The following is a 20,227-nucleotide window of genomic DNA, read 5'->3' as shown; positions in this document are numbered from 1 at the left end:
ATTTTTCAAATTTATTTTGCCGTATACTAAAATAGTAAAAAAAAAACAAAATTAAAACATTTTACAAAATGTTTTTCTTGGCTCGTATCGAATAATTTCAGGATAATGAGATGTACATTGTATACAACAATTGGAATGGAGGATTAAAATTAATAAAATGCAACCATGAATTTACCCAAAAACATTACTTTACATCGTTTATATTTCTCTTATATAATTTTACCGCCAATAAAGGAAATTAGTTGTGAGAAGTCGATATCAATAATAAAATACAACTTGTATTCGCTTTTATTACGAGTATCAGAAATAGTAACAATACAAAAAATAACAAAACAAGGCGTCAAATATAATAAAATAAAACCCCGGGTTAGGAATAAGTTAAACCAATAATATAGAAGTAATAGCTAGTCCAAAAACTACAAAAATAAGCTTAAATGGCTAATGCTTTTGTATTTCCTGTTATATTTTACAGAGGTATAAATTTGTTGATGACGGATGGATTCAGCAATAATATAGAAAATAGAATTCATTCTAAATATTATAATTTAATCTTTTCCGCTCATATTTTATTAAACTACAAGCGTAACTGTCCCTTTAAGGTATATTTTACAAGCATTTCGTACGTTGTATTTCCCATACAAGTTGTAGATATATCCTTTCGCTCACTAAAAGTAAACGTCTACACTACGCCAAAAAATTTTCGGAAAGCATCACCCTGGGAAACCGATATAACACGAACACATTATTTTACTGCATAAGGGCCTCAAATTATAAAATGACACTTTTGGCCTTTACCACCACTGGTTTCCTTCTTTTCACATACGTCGTCAACGTGATTCGACCTTTTCCGGTTTATTCGTTGAACATGGCAGTCGGCAAAAATAAAGGTCTTTCCAAGGGTGGCAAGAAGGGCGGCAAAAAGAAGGTGGTGGACCCGTTTTCTCGCAAGGACTGGTACGATGTCAAAGCTCCGAATATGTTTCAAACTCGTCAAATCGGCAAAACACTTGTAAACCGCACCCAGGGTCAAAGAATAGCATCGGATTATTTGAAGGGTCGCGTTTTTGAAGTGTCGTTAGCGGACTTGCAAAAGGATATTGATCCAGAACGTTCTTTTCGCAAGTTCCGTCTTATTGCAGAAGATGTTCAAGACCGAAATGTGCTCTGTAACTTTCACGGCATGGACTTGACTACGGACAAGTACAGGTTAGTAAGCGTCTAAAATGCAAAAGTGTCGACTTTATATTAGTATATGTACACTTGCATGTATAATTGTAAATTCTTATTAACGTTTCTATATTGCTTAGGTCGATGGTTAAAAAGTGGCAAACACTAATTGAAGCTATTGTCGAAGCAAAGACTATAGATGGGTACCTCTTGCGAGTGTTTTGTATCGGATTTACTGCCAAGGACCAGCAGTCTCAGCGCAAAACATGTTATGCTCAGCAATCACAAGTCCGAAAGATTCGTGCTCGCATGACCGACATTATTACCAACGAAGTTAGTGGTGCCGATCTAAAGCAGCTTGTTAACAAACTGGCCTTGGACTCGATTGCAAAAGATATCGAAAAAAGTTGTCAGCGCATTTACCCATTACATGATGTTTACATTCGTAAAGTAAAGGTATTGAAGAAACCGCGCTTCGATGTCTCAAAGCTTCTGGAATTGCATGGCGATGGCGGTGGCAAATCCGTGGAAGCCGTTGTTTCCTCCGAGGGAGCCGTAATCGACCGCCCTGAAGGTTATGAGCCCCCAGTACAGGAAGCTGTTTAAATTAAATATGAAATGCATATTTTTTAATGTATTGCATTCAAACATAAAATACATTTCTGTATAAATTGCATAAACTATTTTCTTGGCTTGTTATATTAGTTTGTGGGCCTCTGGGAAGTCTTCAGTCTTTTAGGCAAATGTTTGTTCCAGCCCTTCGTCCTGAATGTGGTATGTAAATCTAATATTTCTGTGCTAAGCCTCCACTTACTTGTATCTTATATAGGCTTCGTTTCGTAACTATCGAGGTGAATACAAAAAGCCGAAATTCACAGGTATGTTCAACATTCAATTTTTAAATTCCAATGAGAATGAAACGTGCAATACAAAAGCCAATTTCTGATAATTTCTTTGTCTTTAAACTTAAATTATTTAGAGTGCTTTGCTAAAGAAAACACATTTTTAGCTTTTTTTGGAAAAGATTTAAGAACAACTTTTTATATTTTCTTTACAATATTAATCCTTTTTTTACGAAAGTATTTTATATTACAGGCTACATATAAGTCGACTTGACGTAACTGTAACTAGATTTATCTTACAAATATCTTAGTTTTCAAGAACGTTGCAAGATATAGAAAAAGGAAATTGTTGTATATATTATTGCATTCTTATTATTTAATATGATGTTGTTATTTTTCGTCTCTGTCATTTATGATGAAAGCTAAAGTGCTGAAATACATTTGTTTAAATATAATTTTTAAATGAAATAATTTTACTTATAAAACTTTGATATTTTGCAGGTATGCCGATTGGATAAAAATCTATCTATACCCCAACTATGTAAGCATTACAAAACCTTTGGTGGATTCTATTTCCAACACTACAGAAGACGGTGTGAAGACGACTACGATATATACAAGGCAAATTTTAAATTAGCGTGGTTGTCCCATTAATCCAAATGACAGAAAAATCAAAATTTTAAAAAAATATCTGGTTTACATATGTATGTAAGATTACACGTATTAAAATTGATCACGCAGACTTAATCTTTTTATCGGCGCAAGAGGATTTTTTGTTAAAAGTTAAAAATTTAAAATAAATGAGGTGAGGAACATTTTCCCACTAAAAATTAATACCATAAAGCTGTTTATATTTGTCGAATGACTGTGCTCCGTGTAGAGGTAGTTAAGCTAACTTATGTGAATAAAATCGTACGGTCGTAAACGTTTGGGGGCACAGAAATTCAGAAGGGCCAACATATTTCCATTTAAAAGAATGAAGCCACATTATTAGCAAATTATTGTCCCGGACGAGGCGGTGCCTATGGTTTTGTATTATGTATTTGAAATTTTAAAACATGTTTATAAAATATGTTAGATTCGTCTTAAAATTGATCACGCTGACCTAATTTTTTATCGGCGCAAAAAGGCTTTTTTAAATATGATACATTCACATAAGATTGTAATTGACTAAAAAAAATTAACTAGCTAAGTGACGGGTATATGTTGTTTTAGCCTCTGAAATATGTCCAATAGGACTTTATTAAGAGCCTCTGAAGCTTATACTGGTTGATTAAACTGCTTTGATAGAAAATTGAGTTTAAGGTAAATAAATGTTTCCGTTCCTGCTCTCTTTTCTTGACTTTGGCTGTCTGTTCAAAACTAGCCTCTCTTTGATTTACCATTTTCCGTATGGGCTAGAAACACTAATGATACGCCAAATAGATGCTCAAGCCCATTGCAACTATCCTGAATTATGTATAGGTTTAAATATATTAGTGGATAGTGCTCGAAAGCACTTTTACAAATTCATTAACTGCGCGATAATTTCAAACAAGGAATTCCGAGGGGGCCACAATAACCGGCACTTTATTAGATCCTATTTTTTTTTTGTATTTACACCACTGATTTTACTGTGAACTTTTCGAAAATACTTAATAGCATGTTTTCATGCAATTGGGCCACAAATATTAAAATTAACACTGAGAAATTATTATAAATTTTTCCTGCGTCTAAAGCTTTTGCCGGGTTAGATCATTTCGTATCCACCTATTAACTCACCTTACGATGTGTTAAAAATTTACGATTTATATATATATTTTTAACTCACCTTACGATGTGTTAAAAATATATATATAAATAGAAGAATACGATAAATATTTTGCAATTAAATAATAAATATAATAGAAATAATAGACTACAATATAAAACAGATTGCATCAACCCCCTGTGCACAAATTGCCAGAACTTAGAAAGCGTGTATGATTTTCACGTTTGCAATATCATCAAAAATTTAGCTATATACATGGTCAAAATTCTTAAGAATTTACAAATATAGTGTGTTCGCTCAAAAAGATTGTATTTAATGATATTTTCTCATCGGTAAATTTGTTGCTTTTTTCGAAGATTAGTCTTAACACAGTGTGAATTCCCATTTTACGTTTTCTTCAATATGAATTTTAGTTTAGTGCAGAAAGGTTGTAATAAAACCACTATTGGTATCGGCACCATCGGTATCGGTAATCAGTATTGATACCTTTTATAAATTTCGATCGTTCTTAAACCGATAAAAATTAATTTTTAAAACTACAGTATCATGAGATAAAAATGACAACGACAATTGAAACTTGGTTTTATAAAAAGGTGGTCAACGGCATTTCATCGATCCTTACATGACCAAAAGCTTATTCGTTTCACTAGTTCTTTTTTTCTTAATTATTGATCACTTGTTTGGAGTCCACAATACGTACATTTATTTCCTATTCCAGTAGACTAATGTTAAATAATTTACCTTCTCTAGCTAACCGTAGAACTATATGTGAGCTTATTCGTGGTTACTCTCCCGCTCTTACAGAAATCAATTCTAACTTTTTATCACTTAATTAGATCTTACTAATTTTATACATTTCCTTCTTTCTGTATCGCATCTAAACGCGTATCGAGCCGTACGATACACGGACAGCGACCCTCCGGTCGTTTGGGCGGGAGCTGTGGCCGTGGTGAAAGCTCGATAAAAAAAAACTCCATTTTTAATTATGTCTGTAAAATATGTACGTAGGAACAAATAAATATTTTAATGAAGGCAATGATTTAAGTTTATCAAATTAATTTTAAAATAACCTATTTTCACTAAAGTTGAAAGTGCCAAATTCTGCTAATATATTGATAGATATTGGGAGTTACAGTGTGGGTGTGGCAAAAACTATTTGGCATACCGATTAATGTCGCCAAGACAATAATCAAAAAAAATAATTTTCCAAACTGTAAAAAGCTGGAAACAAAACTCTGCACTCTGCAGGCTTAATCTCAGTTTTTCAGATGTTATAATTCACGAGATCAGGGCGATACGGACAGATGGACATGGCCAGATCGACTCGGCCAGTGATCCTGATCAGGAAGTTATGAACCAAATAATCATTTCATAATCAAAATAATCTTTTTTATTTTACGAACTGCAGTTGGTTTTGGTTTTTATTCTTATAAATAACAATGTTTTGTTAAATTTTGTTGATACTTAATACTTAACCATTCAATGAAACACACTTGAATGGGTCTTCAAGTTAAGTGTCATTTAAACAGGCGATGTCGCAGCTTTCCTGCTGCTTCAACTAATATGAATGTCCTCCGTAGCTTTAACCTAACTTTTTTTAATATCACTTGGAGAGGCAACTTTTTATTTAATTTTTAGTCCATAATGAAGTCATTGCTATTTTTCTAGTAAATCACTATTTTTAGGTTAAACAAGCAAGCAGCAGCAACGGTTATTTTTTTAATGTCAAATGTAAATAATATTATAGTATGCGGAATGATAATTAAAGGACTTTCAATTTTTTCGTGTTGTTTTCTTTTTTACCTGTGTAAATAATTGCCAAAAACAAAGTCCTTTCTATTGACAAAAAAAGTTAAAAAGTTAAAGTTACTTCTTATCCTGATTAAGAATATGTATACTTAAAATTGTCCAATACGAATTATCTGTTAGATACTTTTAAACGAATCTTGTATACCCGATAATTCTATAAGTAACTATAATTAATTGACCATAAACCCAGTGACGGAGACAGTCGTTTTGCATTTATAATTTTCAATTATGAAAACTCATGGTTCTTAATATTAATATTTATTTTGTAACTACCTTAAATAGAACATGTAAATAAGATAGGACATTTTCTAACTGTATTTTCATTTCGTAGTCTTCTAGTTTGTTTCGATCTACAGTGCTGGCCACGGGAGTAGCACACTTCTTGTCTTATTAAATGGCGCATAGATACGAGTGATTGATTAACAATACTTATTTATTTATTTCCATATTTATTTATTTCCATATACAAAATAAAAAATGTATAACTTTATTAAGAAACGAAAATGTAACATGTCAAAGACCCCCGGTAAAGGCGCTAAACCTATGTCCACAATTTGTAATTTCTTTACTTTCCTCAGAATTAAAGAAATTACGGGGAATAAATTGTATGTACATTTAAGGTTGATATCGCTTTTTATGATCGATGGAAGCTTTTACTTTATTAAAAAAGAGGTGGTACTGCAGGACTTTGAATAAAGCCAAAGTCCGCCCTAATTCACAGACGCATATGTATGCATGCATAGCCTCTTGGGAATCTTTTTTCTAAATGTTTATACAACTATCAGACGTACATATGTTTGTGTATTGACGCTTGTGAAAATATACATACAATGTACGTACATTTGTATAGGCATTTGTGCATATGAATCTACGCAATATCCAGTTTAAAGGCTAAACCCAGAAGGCTTTTATGTACATACACATGTATACCATACTTGAAAAAATAATGTCTATATATTGCTCCAAGTGTAAAAATACTTTTAATTGTTAAATTTCATTACATACATATATATAATGAAAGCTAATTTATACAATATATGTACACATATTATATATTTGTACCTATAAAGGTCCAAAAAGCGTTCCCTTTGTTTTGTTATTGCCCCTTTTTTTGTCTGTTTTTCTTTTATAGGTATGTTTGTACAAATTTGTATGTATTTCTTCGTCGGACAACATTATTCCAAAGGTCTTCTCAGCTCAGTTTCTTGCTAATGATGATGCTTCAATCTGCCTGCTTGCTCCGTCTTAATCGAAAAAGAAACTGGATTCAAGAAGACATTATACGTTAACGGCTTGAATGTATATATGTACGTACATATGTATATATACGTAGATATATGATATAAACACTGACCAATGTGTGTATACACATATGTATACACAAGTGTGCGAGCATACCGCTTTAACCAAACGTTCTCCACCCTTTTCGGCATCGAACCGCTGACTAATTAAGCCTTTAAAATTTTTACTGAACCAAAGAGGAGAGGATAATAAAGTCATTGGGTACACGGCATGACTAAAGAGCTGTAACAGGCAAGCAAAAAGTAGAAAATATATGAAATATTAAAAATTATTTTGAACCTTTTTTATGTTACTGTTTTAAAGTCATTGAGTTTTATTTTTAGACAGGAAGAGCGATTTTATATTTAACGATTTGTTTAATGATTTTTTAATAAATTATGTATATTAATTTAAAAATTAAATAAATAAATAATAATAATTAAATAATAAATAATAAGTTATAAATCTAATATGTATATACATACATATATGTACATGTATATTCATGAAGACAACACTAAGAATTTCTTAAAACCACAAACATATATACATATGTATGTATGTACATTCTTCAATACATACATAACTAAATATTGAATACATACATAACTAAATATACATAGAGTGGTAACAATGTATTATTACGAATCTACGCATAATCAAGTAGTTTTGTGCAAGTTATGAAGATGTGCAAAGTTCTTTATAATTATTTACAATGTACATACATATGTATGTACATATACATATACATGAGTTTGGATGAGAAAATGTACATATGTAACTGAGAATACGTGTATTTATTTTTATGACAATACTTAGAGATACATATTTATGTATTTATGTTCACAAGTATGTATAATAAAATATCTGGTTTTGTAGTTTCCAAGAATCGACAAAACGTTTTTATAAAAAAGCAATGGGACGACCAAACATACATACGTATGTGTGTATGTATGTACATTTATGTATGGGTGCATATATACACTGAAAGAAGTGTACAGGCGTACCTGCAAATACGATTGTTTTGTGCGGATATTTATACACACATATGTACACTACACTCATAAAGGGTCTGGAAAATCACACAAATGCACGTTAAACAAACATACAGACTTGTTTGTATGTGTAAGCTGTAGAAGCACAGCATGTGTCCGCTTCTTTCATAGAGAGATTTGAGTAAGACGTTAAATTACAAAAGGCATGGCACATACATACACACGTATGTATATACATCCATATAAAATACATACAAACGCATGGGTATCAAAAGAATCTGACGATACCAGATTTAATCCTGCTGTGCACTTGCAGGAAAAATGTTATTTTTTTGTTTTAATGCCGGACAAGGATACACACCATACACATCTACATATGTATGTATGTACAGAGTAGTTTTATCGTTAGGAAATTCATTGTCTAGACTAATCAACGGTTGTTGTAAAATATAAATTTTTGACTGCCCTTTTTCAAATATGTAAATTTCAGATCGCAAATTCAGGTACAACGCAGTTATCCATGTAACTGTAATAACTAAATTTCTTCGTATAGACATATATGCGCATACGTGTATGTATATACATGTTCGTCAATGGACTGATCAAAATGTACATACATATGTATGCACATATATACATATTTATGTATATATATGTAAGCACTAGCATGGTGACTTATTATTAATTAATTTAGGTTAGCTGCAATTTCTTTCCAAGTCTTTTACATACATCTGTACATATTAAAGCTCTTTCCTTAAAACGTTTCGAAAGATTTATATTTTATTGTAGGTAAGATATACATACATACGTACATATACGTATATACATATACAGGACCATTCAAAGGCATTCGAAGAGCGTACACATAATGCTATAAATAATATTTTGTACACATACTTATATTAAAAACAATTTTTTTTAAAAGTAAGGATGTGACTTTTTTAAAAAATTTTTCAAAAGTAAAGAATTGACTTTTTTTAAATGCATTAATATTATTAAATTAAATAATAATGAAATAATAATAATTGAAATATTAATATATAAGTTGAAAAGTATATAACGGCCAAAAACTGCCTAAGACTGTCACACCTACACTTTTAAAAGTTATGTACTAAAAACAGGCAGATACCCACTTCTAACGATCACAAATTACAAAACCCTTGGAAGTTTCCAAAATACGTCTTTTTGGGATTACATATATATAGAGTTTATTTCTTCAAAAACACAAACTCCTTAAATGATGGGCTGAAACGACAGATGCCACCGGAAAGTACATATGAATAATTTTGGACAGCCAAATTCATTGAATATTAATGGCATAAAAGGAAAATAATTATTCTTTTTCTATTCAATTCGATACATTTTACTAAATTAGACGACTAATTATTATCTTTATCAAAACTTTGGCTTTCCAAATCTACCTTGTAGACTATATAACACTACATACAGAACTGAAATGGACTACTAGGCCAAATGTTATTTAATTGTTCAAGCCGTGTTTTTTTTAATTACACGGGTTATAAACAAACAAATCTCAGAAATTTTATTTTTCTTAAAGTAGTGTGTGCCTTGAATATTAAATACCTGTTTCGTTAAACACAGCCAAAAATACTAACAGTTCGGAATTAGACGCTTTTCCATCATAAAAGTAGAACATTGATTGACATGATTTCTAATATTTTGTTATATAAATTTGTTTAGAACATTGTCGTTATACTCACCCAAATACTTTATAGACCGCAAAATGTCTTTTAGATTAAAGCTGTATATCAGATAAATGGAATTGATTGACCCTAGCCGAATCAATCTAGTTATGTCCGTAATAACATCCAATAACATTGGAAAAAAGAAGGACTTTGGAACCTTACCAAAACAGTCTTGATAGAATATAAAACAGTTATGTATGTTTTGATTAAGAATGCTCTTCGCAAGGGCAAGGCAATAATAGATAAATCCAACGTAAAAATACATGTTTATATAATGTATACACATATACATATATGGATATTCCATATTCAATATAATCGGTAAATGGTTTAATTCATAAGGCTACGCAAGCCTCTCAAAAACCACAAATGGGAAGGAGATAGCCAAAATCAAGATTGAATCCGAGAGTGTATATATAGATACGCGTTGCCAATAGCTTTTGCGTTTTTTGCTTAAAAATAATATCGTAAAGCCGAGGACAAAAATTTACCCGCATGAGAGACACAAACTGAAGGAAAGGCACTTCATCGCATGTTAGCGTAAAAAGATCTAGGTTAACAGCACTGGCACCGAAAATTATCTTGACTCACGTACGAGTATATGTATTGTGTGGCCATCTTCGATCTGCCCGCCTTCGCCGACTGTTCGTGATCCGTAGGTACACATAGGCATTTAAATCACCAATGCACTTGTTACTGTATTGTATTTATGTTTGTGAACCTACACGTATCTATGTAGAATCTGTACAAGTATCTGTGTTTGGACAACGGTGTGTGTGAGAGGAGAACCGAACTGCTCCATGTAAACTAACGAAGCATTGCAACAGCTAGTGTTAATGTCGCTCAGTCCACTCGTAAGAAACGCAGGAATAAGACGCAGCATTAAAAAAATATGGACTTGTCTTACAAAACTGATTTTCATTGTTCGCTACTTAAAATTTAGTGATAAATATATTACTTCGGGACTGAAAATCTTATGAATATACGTGTGAGATTTGGCGATACCATTCATTACTTAGGAAGCCGAGCGCATAAGCTCTCACAATTATAATATTTAAGTTATATGAATATTAAATATTAAAACCAACTGTTTAATCAAAGAGTTTCCTTAAAATTGTTAAAGTTGCTGATCAAAAGTGGAAATTTATGCGTGCCGTTAATTAAAAAAGCAAACATCTTTCAAAAATGTTCACGCCGACGGTTAATATTATTTAACAGGATAATTTAATTCATAAAACGACGTAGTTGTGGACTAACTTTAATGAAATGGACGCCTACGCGTTACCAACATATTTTCCCCTTGCGTAAGTTTTTATTTGAATATTCGACAAGTAAGCCTCACGTACTCAATAATAATAATTATAAAAAAGTAATAATAATAACGAGTAACGTGTATAAAAATGTTTATTATTATTATAATTACTTTTATTATTATATTATTATATAATTATAATAATTATAATAATTATAATAATAATAAACATTTTTTACCCGTTGCTCGTAGAGTAAAAGGAATCGCTGTTACATACAGGTAGAAGGAAGCGTTTTAGACCAGACACAAAGTATACACATATATTCTTGATCAGGATCAATAGCCGAGTCGATCTGGCTGACGGACATAAGTCCGTCTGTCCGTATGAATGTCGAGATCTCAGAAAAAAAATCTAGAAGATTGAGATTCAGCATACAGATTCTAGAGACAAAGCAGCGCAAGCTTGTTGCCACGCCCACTCTAACGCCCACAAACAGCACAAAACTATCACTTATCAAAAATGTGTTGTTTTTTCACATTTTTATTAGTCTTTTAAATTTCTATCGATTTGCAAAAAAACTTTTTGCCAACGCCCTAAAACCGTCCAAAACTGGCATGCCCACACTTTTGCAAAATGTGCTGATATATTTTCCTTATTTTATAAGTCGTGAAAATTTCTATCGAATTGGCAGAAACCGTTTTGCCTTGCCCACTCTAACGCCCTAAAATCCTCCCAAAAACTGCTACGTCCACATTTGTAAAAAATTGTGAGATATTTTTTTTCATAATTTGATTAGTTTTTTTAATTAGTTCATTAGAAATTTATGCTTCTATGGATTTGCACTCCACTCACACACTTTTCAACATTTTTTTTTTAATTTTTTCTCATTTTATTCCTAAATATCTATCGATATCCCAGAAAAATGATGCAATTTCGCATCCATGCTAGCTGAGTAACGGGTATCTGATAGTCGGGGAACTCGACTATAGCACTCTCTCTGGTGAAATTGCGGACGTGCCTGTTTTTGCGGTTAAGAGCGATCGTTGAAAAAATGCTTTTGGAATATCGATAGAAGTCGTAATCTATTTTCGAATTTAAAACGCTGTATTCAAAGGCAATGCTAAAGTTAACATCGAAATTATTAGCAAAAGAAAATTATCTTGGCGTTTACTCAACTAATAATAAATAGTAAATAAATTAAAATACTTTTAAAAAATGAGAGCCTAATTTTTTTGTTGGTTGGTCGAGAAGTCACTTGATAGATAGCAATAGATAGAAATTTAGAAGACTACATGAAAAACAAGAGAGACAGCTATAGTCAATTTTCCCGACTATCACATACCCGTTACTCAGCTAGTGAAAGAGCGAACCCAAAATTTCATAATTGTTCTGACGTATCAATAGATATTGGGGAATAAAATGAGAAAAAATAAAAAAATTTACAGAATTGTGGGCGTTGCCATTTTGGGTGTTTTGTAATTGTTAGGAGTGGCGAAGTGTTTTTCGTATACCATAAAAATGGACAACAAATTGACAAGACTAACAAGTCAACTAATAAAAATCAAAACATTTTACAAAAGTGAGGGCGTGGCAGTTTGGACGGTTTAGGGGCGTTAGAGTGGTCGTTGCAACATGGTCCATACGGACGGACTGACATGACCACATCGACTCGGCTCTTGATCCTGATTAAGAATATATATCTTTATATAGTCGAAAACGGCTTCTTCTGCCTCTTACTCTACGAGTAAAGGGTATAACTACCCTGTTCATAATAAAAAAAATGAAAAATTATTTTCATATTTTTTCATAATTTTATTAGTCGCTTATATTTCTATCGATTGCCAAAAAACTTTTTGGCAGGCCCACTGTAGCCGCCAAACCGGTTACGCCCACACGTGAACAATTTGAACAATTATTAAATATTTTCTCATTCTGTTCTCCAATCTATTGATATTCAAAAAAAAAGGTGAATTTTCGCGTTCGCATTCACACAAGCTGAGTAACGGGTATCTGATAGTCGGGGAACTCATCTATAGCTTTCTTTCTCGCTTTTGGGTTTGGAAGCGTTCTGAAACAAACTTAGCAGGTTAGGCATCACTAGAAAATCATGATTAATCTAAACTTCTAGCATATATATATAGTTCCTTAGGTCTTGGCCGGAAAAACGATCATGGCTAGATCGACTGATGAAGGATACCTACTCTAAAAAGTCTGAAACGTTTCTTTCTCCCTAAGTAATAATTATGACCACAAAAATGTATACCTAAATACGATATTTTTAGGTGATTAGAGACGATTTATTTCATTTGATATTTGATAATATTTAAGTGTCTTTAAATAAGTTAAAGACTCAGATGTTGAAATAATACTTATAGATGATAAAAATAATTTAACAAAAAATGTATTTTATTTTCTATAGGTATTCTGAATTGCAGTTTTTAGCGTCCAGGAGAGCAGCTGCCGTCGCTGCAGCGGCCACTGTTTCACCAGGATCACCATGCATAAACCAACATCACCAAACTGACGTTTCAAGCTCAATAACAGTTCCATCAATGATTCCATCGGGTGGACCACCAGATTCAATAAAAACTTCAATTCAACCACAAATATGCAATGAAAACAACCTTCATGGAAATGCTGGCCACCAGCACAATCATCAGCCTCAACATATTCACAATATAAATGTTACTGGGCAGCCACATGCACATGACTTTCACCCGGCCTATAGAATTCCCGGATATATGGAACAGTTGTATTCTCTTCAACGAACTAATTCAGCTTCATCATATCACGGTATTTACCTTATTGCATATGTAAAAAAGTAACCTTAAAAAGTGTGGATTTTTGTTTGTTAGATCCCTATGTCAATTGTGCATCAGCATTCCATCTTGCCGGACTTGGTTTGGGATCAGCTGATTTTTTGGGCAGCCGAGGTTTGAGCTCTTTGGGTGAACTGCATAATGCGGCTGTAGCAGCAGCAGCAGCTGGATCTCTCGCAAGTACTGATTTCCACTTCAGTGTCGATGGAAACAGGCGGTTGGGTAGCCCTCGACCACTAGGAGGAAGTATACGTGCCAGCATAAGCCGCAAACGAGCACTTTCGTCATCGCCTTATTCCGATTCATTTGATATTAATTCAATGATTCGGTTTTCGCCAAACTCTTTAGCCACAATTATGAACGGTTCTCGAGGAAGCAGCGCGGCTAGTGGTTCTTACGGTCATATTTCTGCTACCGCCCTAAATCCCATGTCTCATGTACATTCAACCCGTCTGCAACAGATACAAGCTCATTTGTTGCGTGCAAGTGCAGGTCTGTTAAATCCGATGACACCACAACAAGTTGCTGCATCTGGATTTTCTATGGGGCATATGCCAACCTCTGCTTCTTTGAGAGTAAATGACGTACATCTTAATCTAAGCGATTCACCTAGCCAGATAACAACATCTCCAACTCCCAGGCTTGGTACAAAGGATTTAAGCCAGGTCCCAGCTGTAGCATTCTCGGTAATTGGTACCTTATTTAAATTATTAAAAATGATTTTAATATGTCGTTTATCTAGTTGAAAAACTTAGATGATGCAAGACAGAAAAAGGGACCCTTTAAAGATGTTGTCCCCGAGCAGCCTTCATCGACATCTGGTGGCGTAGCACAAGTAGAGGCCGACAGTGCCTCTTCACAGTTATCTGACCGTTGTTACAACAACGTGGTAAATAATATTAAAAGCGTTCCTGGTGACGTTAAAGTAAATAGCCGTTTGGATGAGTATATTAACTGCGGATCAATTTCGATTCCGTCAAATGAATATGATTGTGCTAATGCTGACACAACGGATATCAAGGATGAACCTGGAGATTTCATTGAAACAAATTGTCATTGGCGTAGCTGTCGCATTGAGTTCATTACGCAAGATGAACTTGTTAAACATATAAATAATGATCATATTCAAACAAATAAGAAAGCTTTTGTCTGTCGATGGGAAGATTGTACACGCGGTGAAAAACCATTTAAAGCGCAGTATATGCTTGTTGTGCATATGCGTCGTCATACCGGTGAAAAGCCACACAAATGCACGGTAAGATTAATAAATTATATAAAAAATATTATATGAGTTCCATTTTTAATCATGTGTAAATTAGTTTGAAGGCTGCTTTAAGGCATATTCACGTTTGGAAAACCTCAAAACTCATTTACGATCACACACAGGAGAAAAACCATACACTTGCGAGTATCCGGGATGTAGCAAAGCTTTTAGTAATGCTAGTGATCGCGCAAAACACCAAAATCGAACACACAGTAATGAGGTAAGTCTTTCCTCTAAATAAAAAATAATATTTTTCAGTTATAGCTATTTTTAGAAACCGTACATTTGTAAAGCACCTGGATGCACAAAACGTTACACCGACCCGAGCTCTTTGAGAAAACATGTAAAAACAGTCCATGGTGCAGAATTTTATGCAAATAAAAAACATAAGGGGTTGCCTCTAAATGACGCAAACTCTCGGTTACAACAAGACAACAGTCGGCATAATCTTCAAGAGAACAATATCGACTCAAGCCCTTGCAGTGAAGACTCACATTTGGGAAAAATTTTGGGCACGTCTAGTCCTAGCATTAAATCTGAATCAGATATAAGCTCATCAAACCATCAGTTAGTAAATGGAGTTCGAGCATCTGACAGTTTGGTAACATATTCACCTGATGATCATGCTGAAAATCTTAATTTGGATGACGGCTGGAATTGTGACGACGATGTGGACGTCGCAGACCTACCAATTGTGTTACGTGCTATGGTGAATATTGGTAACGGAAATGCGTCCGCCTCCACTATTGGAGGGGCTGTTTTGGCTAGGCAACGGTTTAGAAGTCGTCTTCAAACTAAAGGTATAAATTCAAGTACGATTATGCTTTGTAACATTCCGGAAAGCAATCGTACTGTTGGAATTAGCGAACTTAATGAGCGTATTACAGAACTGAAAATGGAGCCAGGTGCTGCTCGTGAAATTAAAATTCCAATGCTCCCAAATACGACCATAGGAGGATATCCGGAAGACCCTTTACAAAACCAAACAAGTTCTCGTAATACAGTATTGAATAAGCAGGGAGCTGTTTCCGGATCGATGCAAGGGCAGTCTCGTCGCGATAGTCAAAATTCCACTGCAAGCAGTTATTACGGTAGCATGCAAAGTCGTCGTAGCAGTCAATCATCCCAGGTGTCTTCTATACCTACCATGCGACCGAAACCCTCGTGTAACTCGACTACGGCTTCCTTTTATGATCCCATTTCACCAGGGTGTTCCCGGCGCTCTAGCCAAATGTCAAATGGTGCTAACTGCAATTCATTTACTTCCACATCAGGACTACCCATATTAAGCAACGAATCGAACAAAAGCTTGAATGCATGTATTAGTAAACCGAATCTCGGGGTTCAGGGTGTTGGAATTTACAATAGTAGTCTACCCCCGCCTCCATCGTCTCACCTAATTGCAACAAACTTGAAGCGCTTGCAGCGGAAAGATTCAGAAAATCACAATTTCACTAGCGGACGATTTTCTATTCCTACTTATATGCATTCTATACACATAAAAAACAACAAACCAGTCGGAGAAAACGAATTTGATAAAGCAATAGCGAATAATACACTTCGACGTCAAACTGAGCCAGTGCCAAACTTAAACTTAGATCCATTAACAAATATTCCTCGGTTCAGTACAACACCGCATAGCTTTGATGTTAATGTTGGAAAGACTAATAATATAGAATCGTCAATTAATAAGGATAGCTTAAGAAAGGATCTGTGCACTGTTTCAATTAAGGCTGACATGGCAATGACTGGTGACCAACATCCAAATGAAAGAATAAATCTGGACGAAGTTGAAGAACTTATACTTCCCGATGAAATGCTTCAGTACTTAAACTTGGTAAAAGACGACACAAATCATTTGGAAAAAGAACATCAAGCTCTACCTATGTGGTCAAATGTATCCGAAACTATAGCTTCAAACCACTACCGAGAACAATCAAATATATATTACTCCAATAAACGAATTTTAACACCGCCTTCTAACGTTGATATACAACCAAATACAACAATGTCTACAGTACAAGACAAATTTGCAATGACGGCGATCGGGGGTTCATTCAGTCAAAGACAATCAAGTACCTTAACTGTAACAAATGAACATGGGCATGCCAAATGCGAAAGCTTCCATCACCATTCTCAAAAATATATAAACACTGACATTGGCCCCAAGCAGCAATCAACATTACCGTCAGCCTATCAACGGCAAACAGAAAAATCAAATTATAATCAAATCATAGACTCATCGATGACTAGTTTGCCGGAACTTAATGTAGATTCAATATATCCTCGAAACGAAACAGAAAATATATTTAAAGTACACGGAGACCATGATAATGAAATCCAATGCGGAATTATAAGTCAATCTCAAATGTCTCCTTCCACTAATTTTAATAATGATGGTCAGTTTTCTACCGTAAATATGCAACCAATAACAATATCCAAATTATTTCCCCCTGAACCACAAAAAATAGTTTGTGACACCCAAGCGAGTAATACTTCAGTCATGCATTTAGACACATATCAGCGTACTCTGGAATATGTACAAAGTTGTCAAAACTGGATGGAGACGAACAACACATCTACCAATCAAATACAAAGCCTCCCGGGAATGCCGGTAAACACTACATTGTGGCCTGATGTTAGCAGCTCTACACATCCATATCATGGGACAAATATGGTTATCAACGATATGACAACATCCCTTACTTCCTTACTCGAGGAAAATAGATACCTTCAAATGATGCAGTAAATAATGTTATCTAGATGAAACTGACAAGAAACAGGTCAAAATAAACTATTTTATTCTTTTTAGTTTGTATTTCCTTTTAGGCAATAGGATATACGCAATAAAAAAAATTACAGAACAAAATTACAGTAAATCCTATTTAAGCACTGTAATATTTTATACAAATGTTTTTTAATCGAGTTAATTTTATTCTACAATAACGAGTATTTTATTTAAAATACATGTAACAATATAATGTCTTCCGAGCTATTTTAGAAATTAAAATGCAAATTATAATCTTACTAAATAATTATTTTGACAGAGTTTATTTCCCGTTAATACCGGTTCACAATAATATTAATTATGACGCTACCATCAAAAAAAGGCGTTGCATACTCGTGGGCTTATATTTATATGGAATAATTAAAATTATAAAATATTGGTTTATATATTCGGTAAAGGGGCGTACACATTTGTACAAACATGTTAACCAAATTCTAAATTGGTAATTCCAGATTCTAAAAGAATTCCAATCAATTACCGAAACCTAAAAAGACAGAACGCTATAGCTTATTTCCTCGACTATCAGATCCGTTACTCAGATAGTAGGAGTAAGAGGGCGAAATTTCGGATTATGAATTAATAAATAATATATTTTTTAAATGGCACATATATATCAATTAGAGACCCCTGTATACTTTAAATGTGTATTTTAATTTTATTTTTGGAAATATTTTTTAAGGAATTTAGCAAAATAATAAAAGGTTTAAAACTCAATTAAACGTTTCATTTGTAGTAAAAGAGCACACATTTAGCTAATACTTCATTGCTTTTTTAATTATAATTGGTTTTTGTCAGAGTGTTGTTTAGTTTTCAAATCAACTTTTTTCGATTTAATTTTGATCTATGTAAATTGCTTTGTTTCTATTACATTCTTCATAATGTAAATATATTGCTTATTGGACTATAATTAATAAATATAATTATGTGCAATATAAGAACTCATTTTTCGTCATGATCTTTAAATTCAGTTTTCACTTATAAAAGTTATTTTGTCTAAAATTTTTATTAATATCTAATTTCTTTAGTGTGTTCGATTTTTAATCCAAAACTGTGTTACATAATGAGACCTCTATTTAATTACAATGAAGTTGATCAAACAAATTAAAAGATTACAATGTAACATAAAATTTAGAGATATAGAACGAAATATTTAGAAAAAACCGTTTTCAGGTATAACTGGAATAACTAAATTGTTTTCCTATTTTGGGGTAGACAATACCACAACAGCTCGTGTGGTATTAGCAGTTGATGGGTTTCATTTGATTCCAATTTTTAAAACCAGCGAACATCAATATATCGTACTAAACATGACCTTTGTTTCATTATCACATAAACGAAAATATTTGCGAGGTTTAAGAGTTTGCGACTCCCTAAGCTTACCATAAACCTTTCTTTTATTGATTTTTTTTTTGTTTTGTTTTTTATTTCTCCATTCTTAGCTCTTTTGCCATACCGACACTGTTCATGTTCACAGCAGAATTAAATTTGAAAATGAGTTCGTAATGTAAGCGTGGAAGGCAGGAGCCCTACATAATTGATCTTTTGAGAAGTAAAATTTCCATGTTTGTCTTTATATGTGTTGTTTACATTTGATTTTTAGTTATATACAGTTTAATTTTACACACTATCCTCAAAAAATAATTGAAATATGAAAATAATATTTTATTTTTGACCTTTGGGTTGAGAACAAACAACCAGATTAAACAAATTAAACTAACTTTTTGGTAAAAGATGGTTTATAGCATTTCCTGCGGCAGATCTGGTTATGTTTCGTTCGTTCACGTTGGCTGTTAACGGATTGTTGATGTAATAGATTTATTCTATCAATATTACGACATAATAACGTAAACCAACTCTAATAGGTACAAACGATTTTTTCTAAATTACAGGTCCCACTTGCTTCAGGGACTTTTTGGTTTCTATTAACGTACTTGTATATATTGCACAGTGCAAATATTGCCGATTAACCATAGTTTCCCGTATATAGTTTTGATGTGTTGTCATGTGTAAACTAAATATCCCGTGTGAAACCAAAACGAATTCGATGTTGTCAAGATCTATGTTATCGATTGTTCTTCAGTAATGACACAAAGACTTTCCAGAGTAGATAATGTGATAGCAGCATACGTTTCATTAACTGCCGCTTTGAAATTTAGTCTGTTAATCGATGTAAACCCTTGCAAAGCGACTACACAAATGGATTTATGAAGCATTTTTTTAGTGGTCAATATCCTAAAACCGAGCTAGTACGAGCTGATCATAGTAATGTTGAGTTAAGTGTTGAAAAAATACTCCCAAACACTCTCAAGCATTGTCTGGCCCTAAACGTGGTGTTGCAGCCTTCATGTCATGAGAACCCCACATTGAAATTATTTAACAATAAACATGTTAAGTTTTTAAAATAATTTTATAAAATTTTAGTCATTGTGTCCAATCATTTGGGTAGAGAGGTGGCTGTGTAACACTCGAATCAAAAACAACACAAAGATAAAAATATCGCGCACTCCAAATGTTGAATGGAAGCAGATGAGATCAATTTAGATTCTTTGGAGA

General features: G+C 33.3%; 2 protein-coding genes and 1 long non-coding RNA gene across 10 annotated transcripts; 2 read left to right on the top strand and 1 right to left on the bottom strand.

The window, feature by feature from the left end:
• Nucleotides 1-810: 810 nt before the first annotated feature.
• LOC6620278 (40S ribosomal protein S3a) lies at nucleotides 811-1,850 on the top strand. The gene is made up of 2 exons (XM_002044451.2): nucleotides 811-1,206; nucleotides 1,308-1,850. The coding sequence occupies exons 1-2, from the start codon at nucleotides 866-868 to the stop codon at nucleotides 1,771-1,773; spliced, it is 807 nt and encodes a 268-aa protein (XP_002044487.2). The 5' UTR covers nucleotides 811-865; the 3' UTR covers nucleotides 1,774-1,850.
• Nucleotides 1,851-5,126: 3,276 nt separating this feature from the next.
• LOC116801929 lies at nucleotides 5,127-19,965 on the bottom strand. Of its 7 annotated transcripts, none has more exons than XR_004362292.1 (4): nucleotides 19,606-19,965; nucleotides 19,393-19,461; nucleotides 6,923-7,092; nucleotides 5,127-6,829 (listed from the first exon to the last, which is right to left on the bottom strand). It is a non-coding gene; the product is annotated as an uncharacterized LOC116801929 (long non-coding RNA). The 7 variants fall into 7 exon arrangements; XR_004362294.1 differs by lacking the exon at nucleotides 19,393-19,461 and adding an exon at nucleotides 8,978-9,089; XR_004362290.1 differs by having other exon boundaries at nucleotides 19,393-19,965.
• Nucleotides 10,392-18,315, top strand: LOC6620281 (transcriptional activator cubitus interruptus). Of its 2 annotated transcripts, none has more exons than XM_002044449.2 (6): nucleotides 10,392-10,854; nucleotides 13,223-13,596; nucleotides 13,659-14,308; nucleotides 14,365-14,877; nucleotides 14,942-15,106; nucleotides 15,161-18,315. In XM_002044449.2, exons 1-6 carry the CDS (start codon nucleotides 10,817-10,819, stop codon nucleotides 17,633-17,635), a joined length of 4,215 nt encoding a protein of 1,404 aa, XP_002044485.1. In that variant the 5' UTR covers nucleotides 10,392-10,816; the 3' UTR covers nucleotides 17,636-18,315. The 2 variants fall into 2 exon arrangements, with proteins under 2 accessions (XP_002044485.1, XP_032579806.1); XM_032723915.1 differs by having other exon boundaries at nucleotides 15,009-15,106; nucleotides 15,161-15,221.
• Nucleotides 19,966-20,227: the final 262 nt, after the last annotated feature.

Source organism: Drosophila sechellia, chromosome 4 (genome assembly GCF_004382195.2).
Source record: "Drosophila sechellia strain sech25 chromosome 4, ASM438219v1, whole genome shotgun sequence".
In the NCBI taxonomy this organism is placed as follows: Eukaryota; Metazoa; Arthropoda; class Insecta; order Diptera; family Drosophilidae; genus Drosophila; species Drosophila sechellia.
This window is presented reverse-complemented; position numbering and strand designations above follow the sequence as displayed.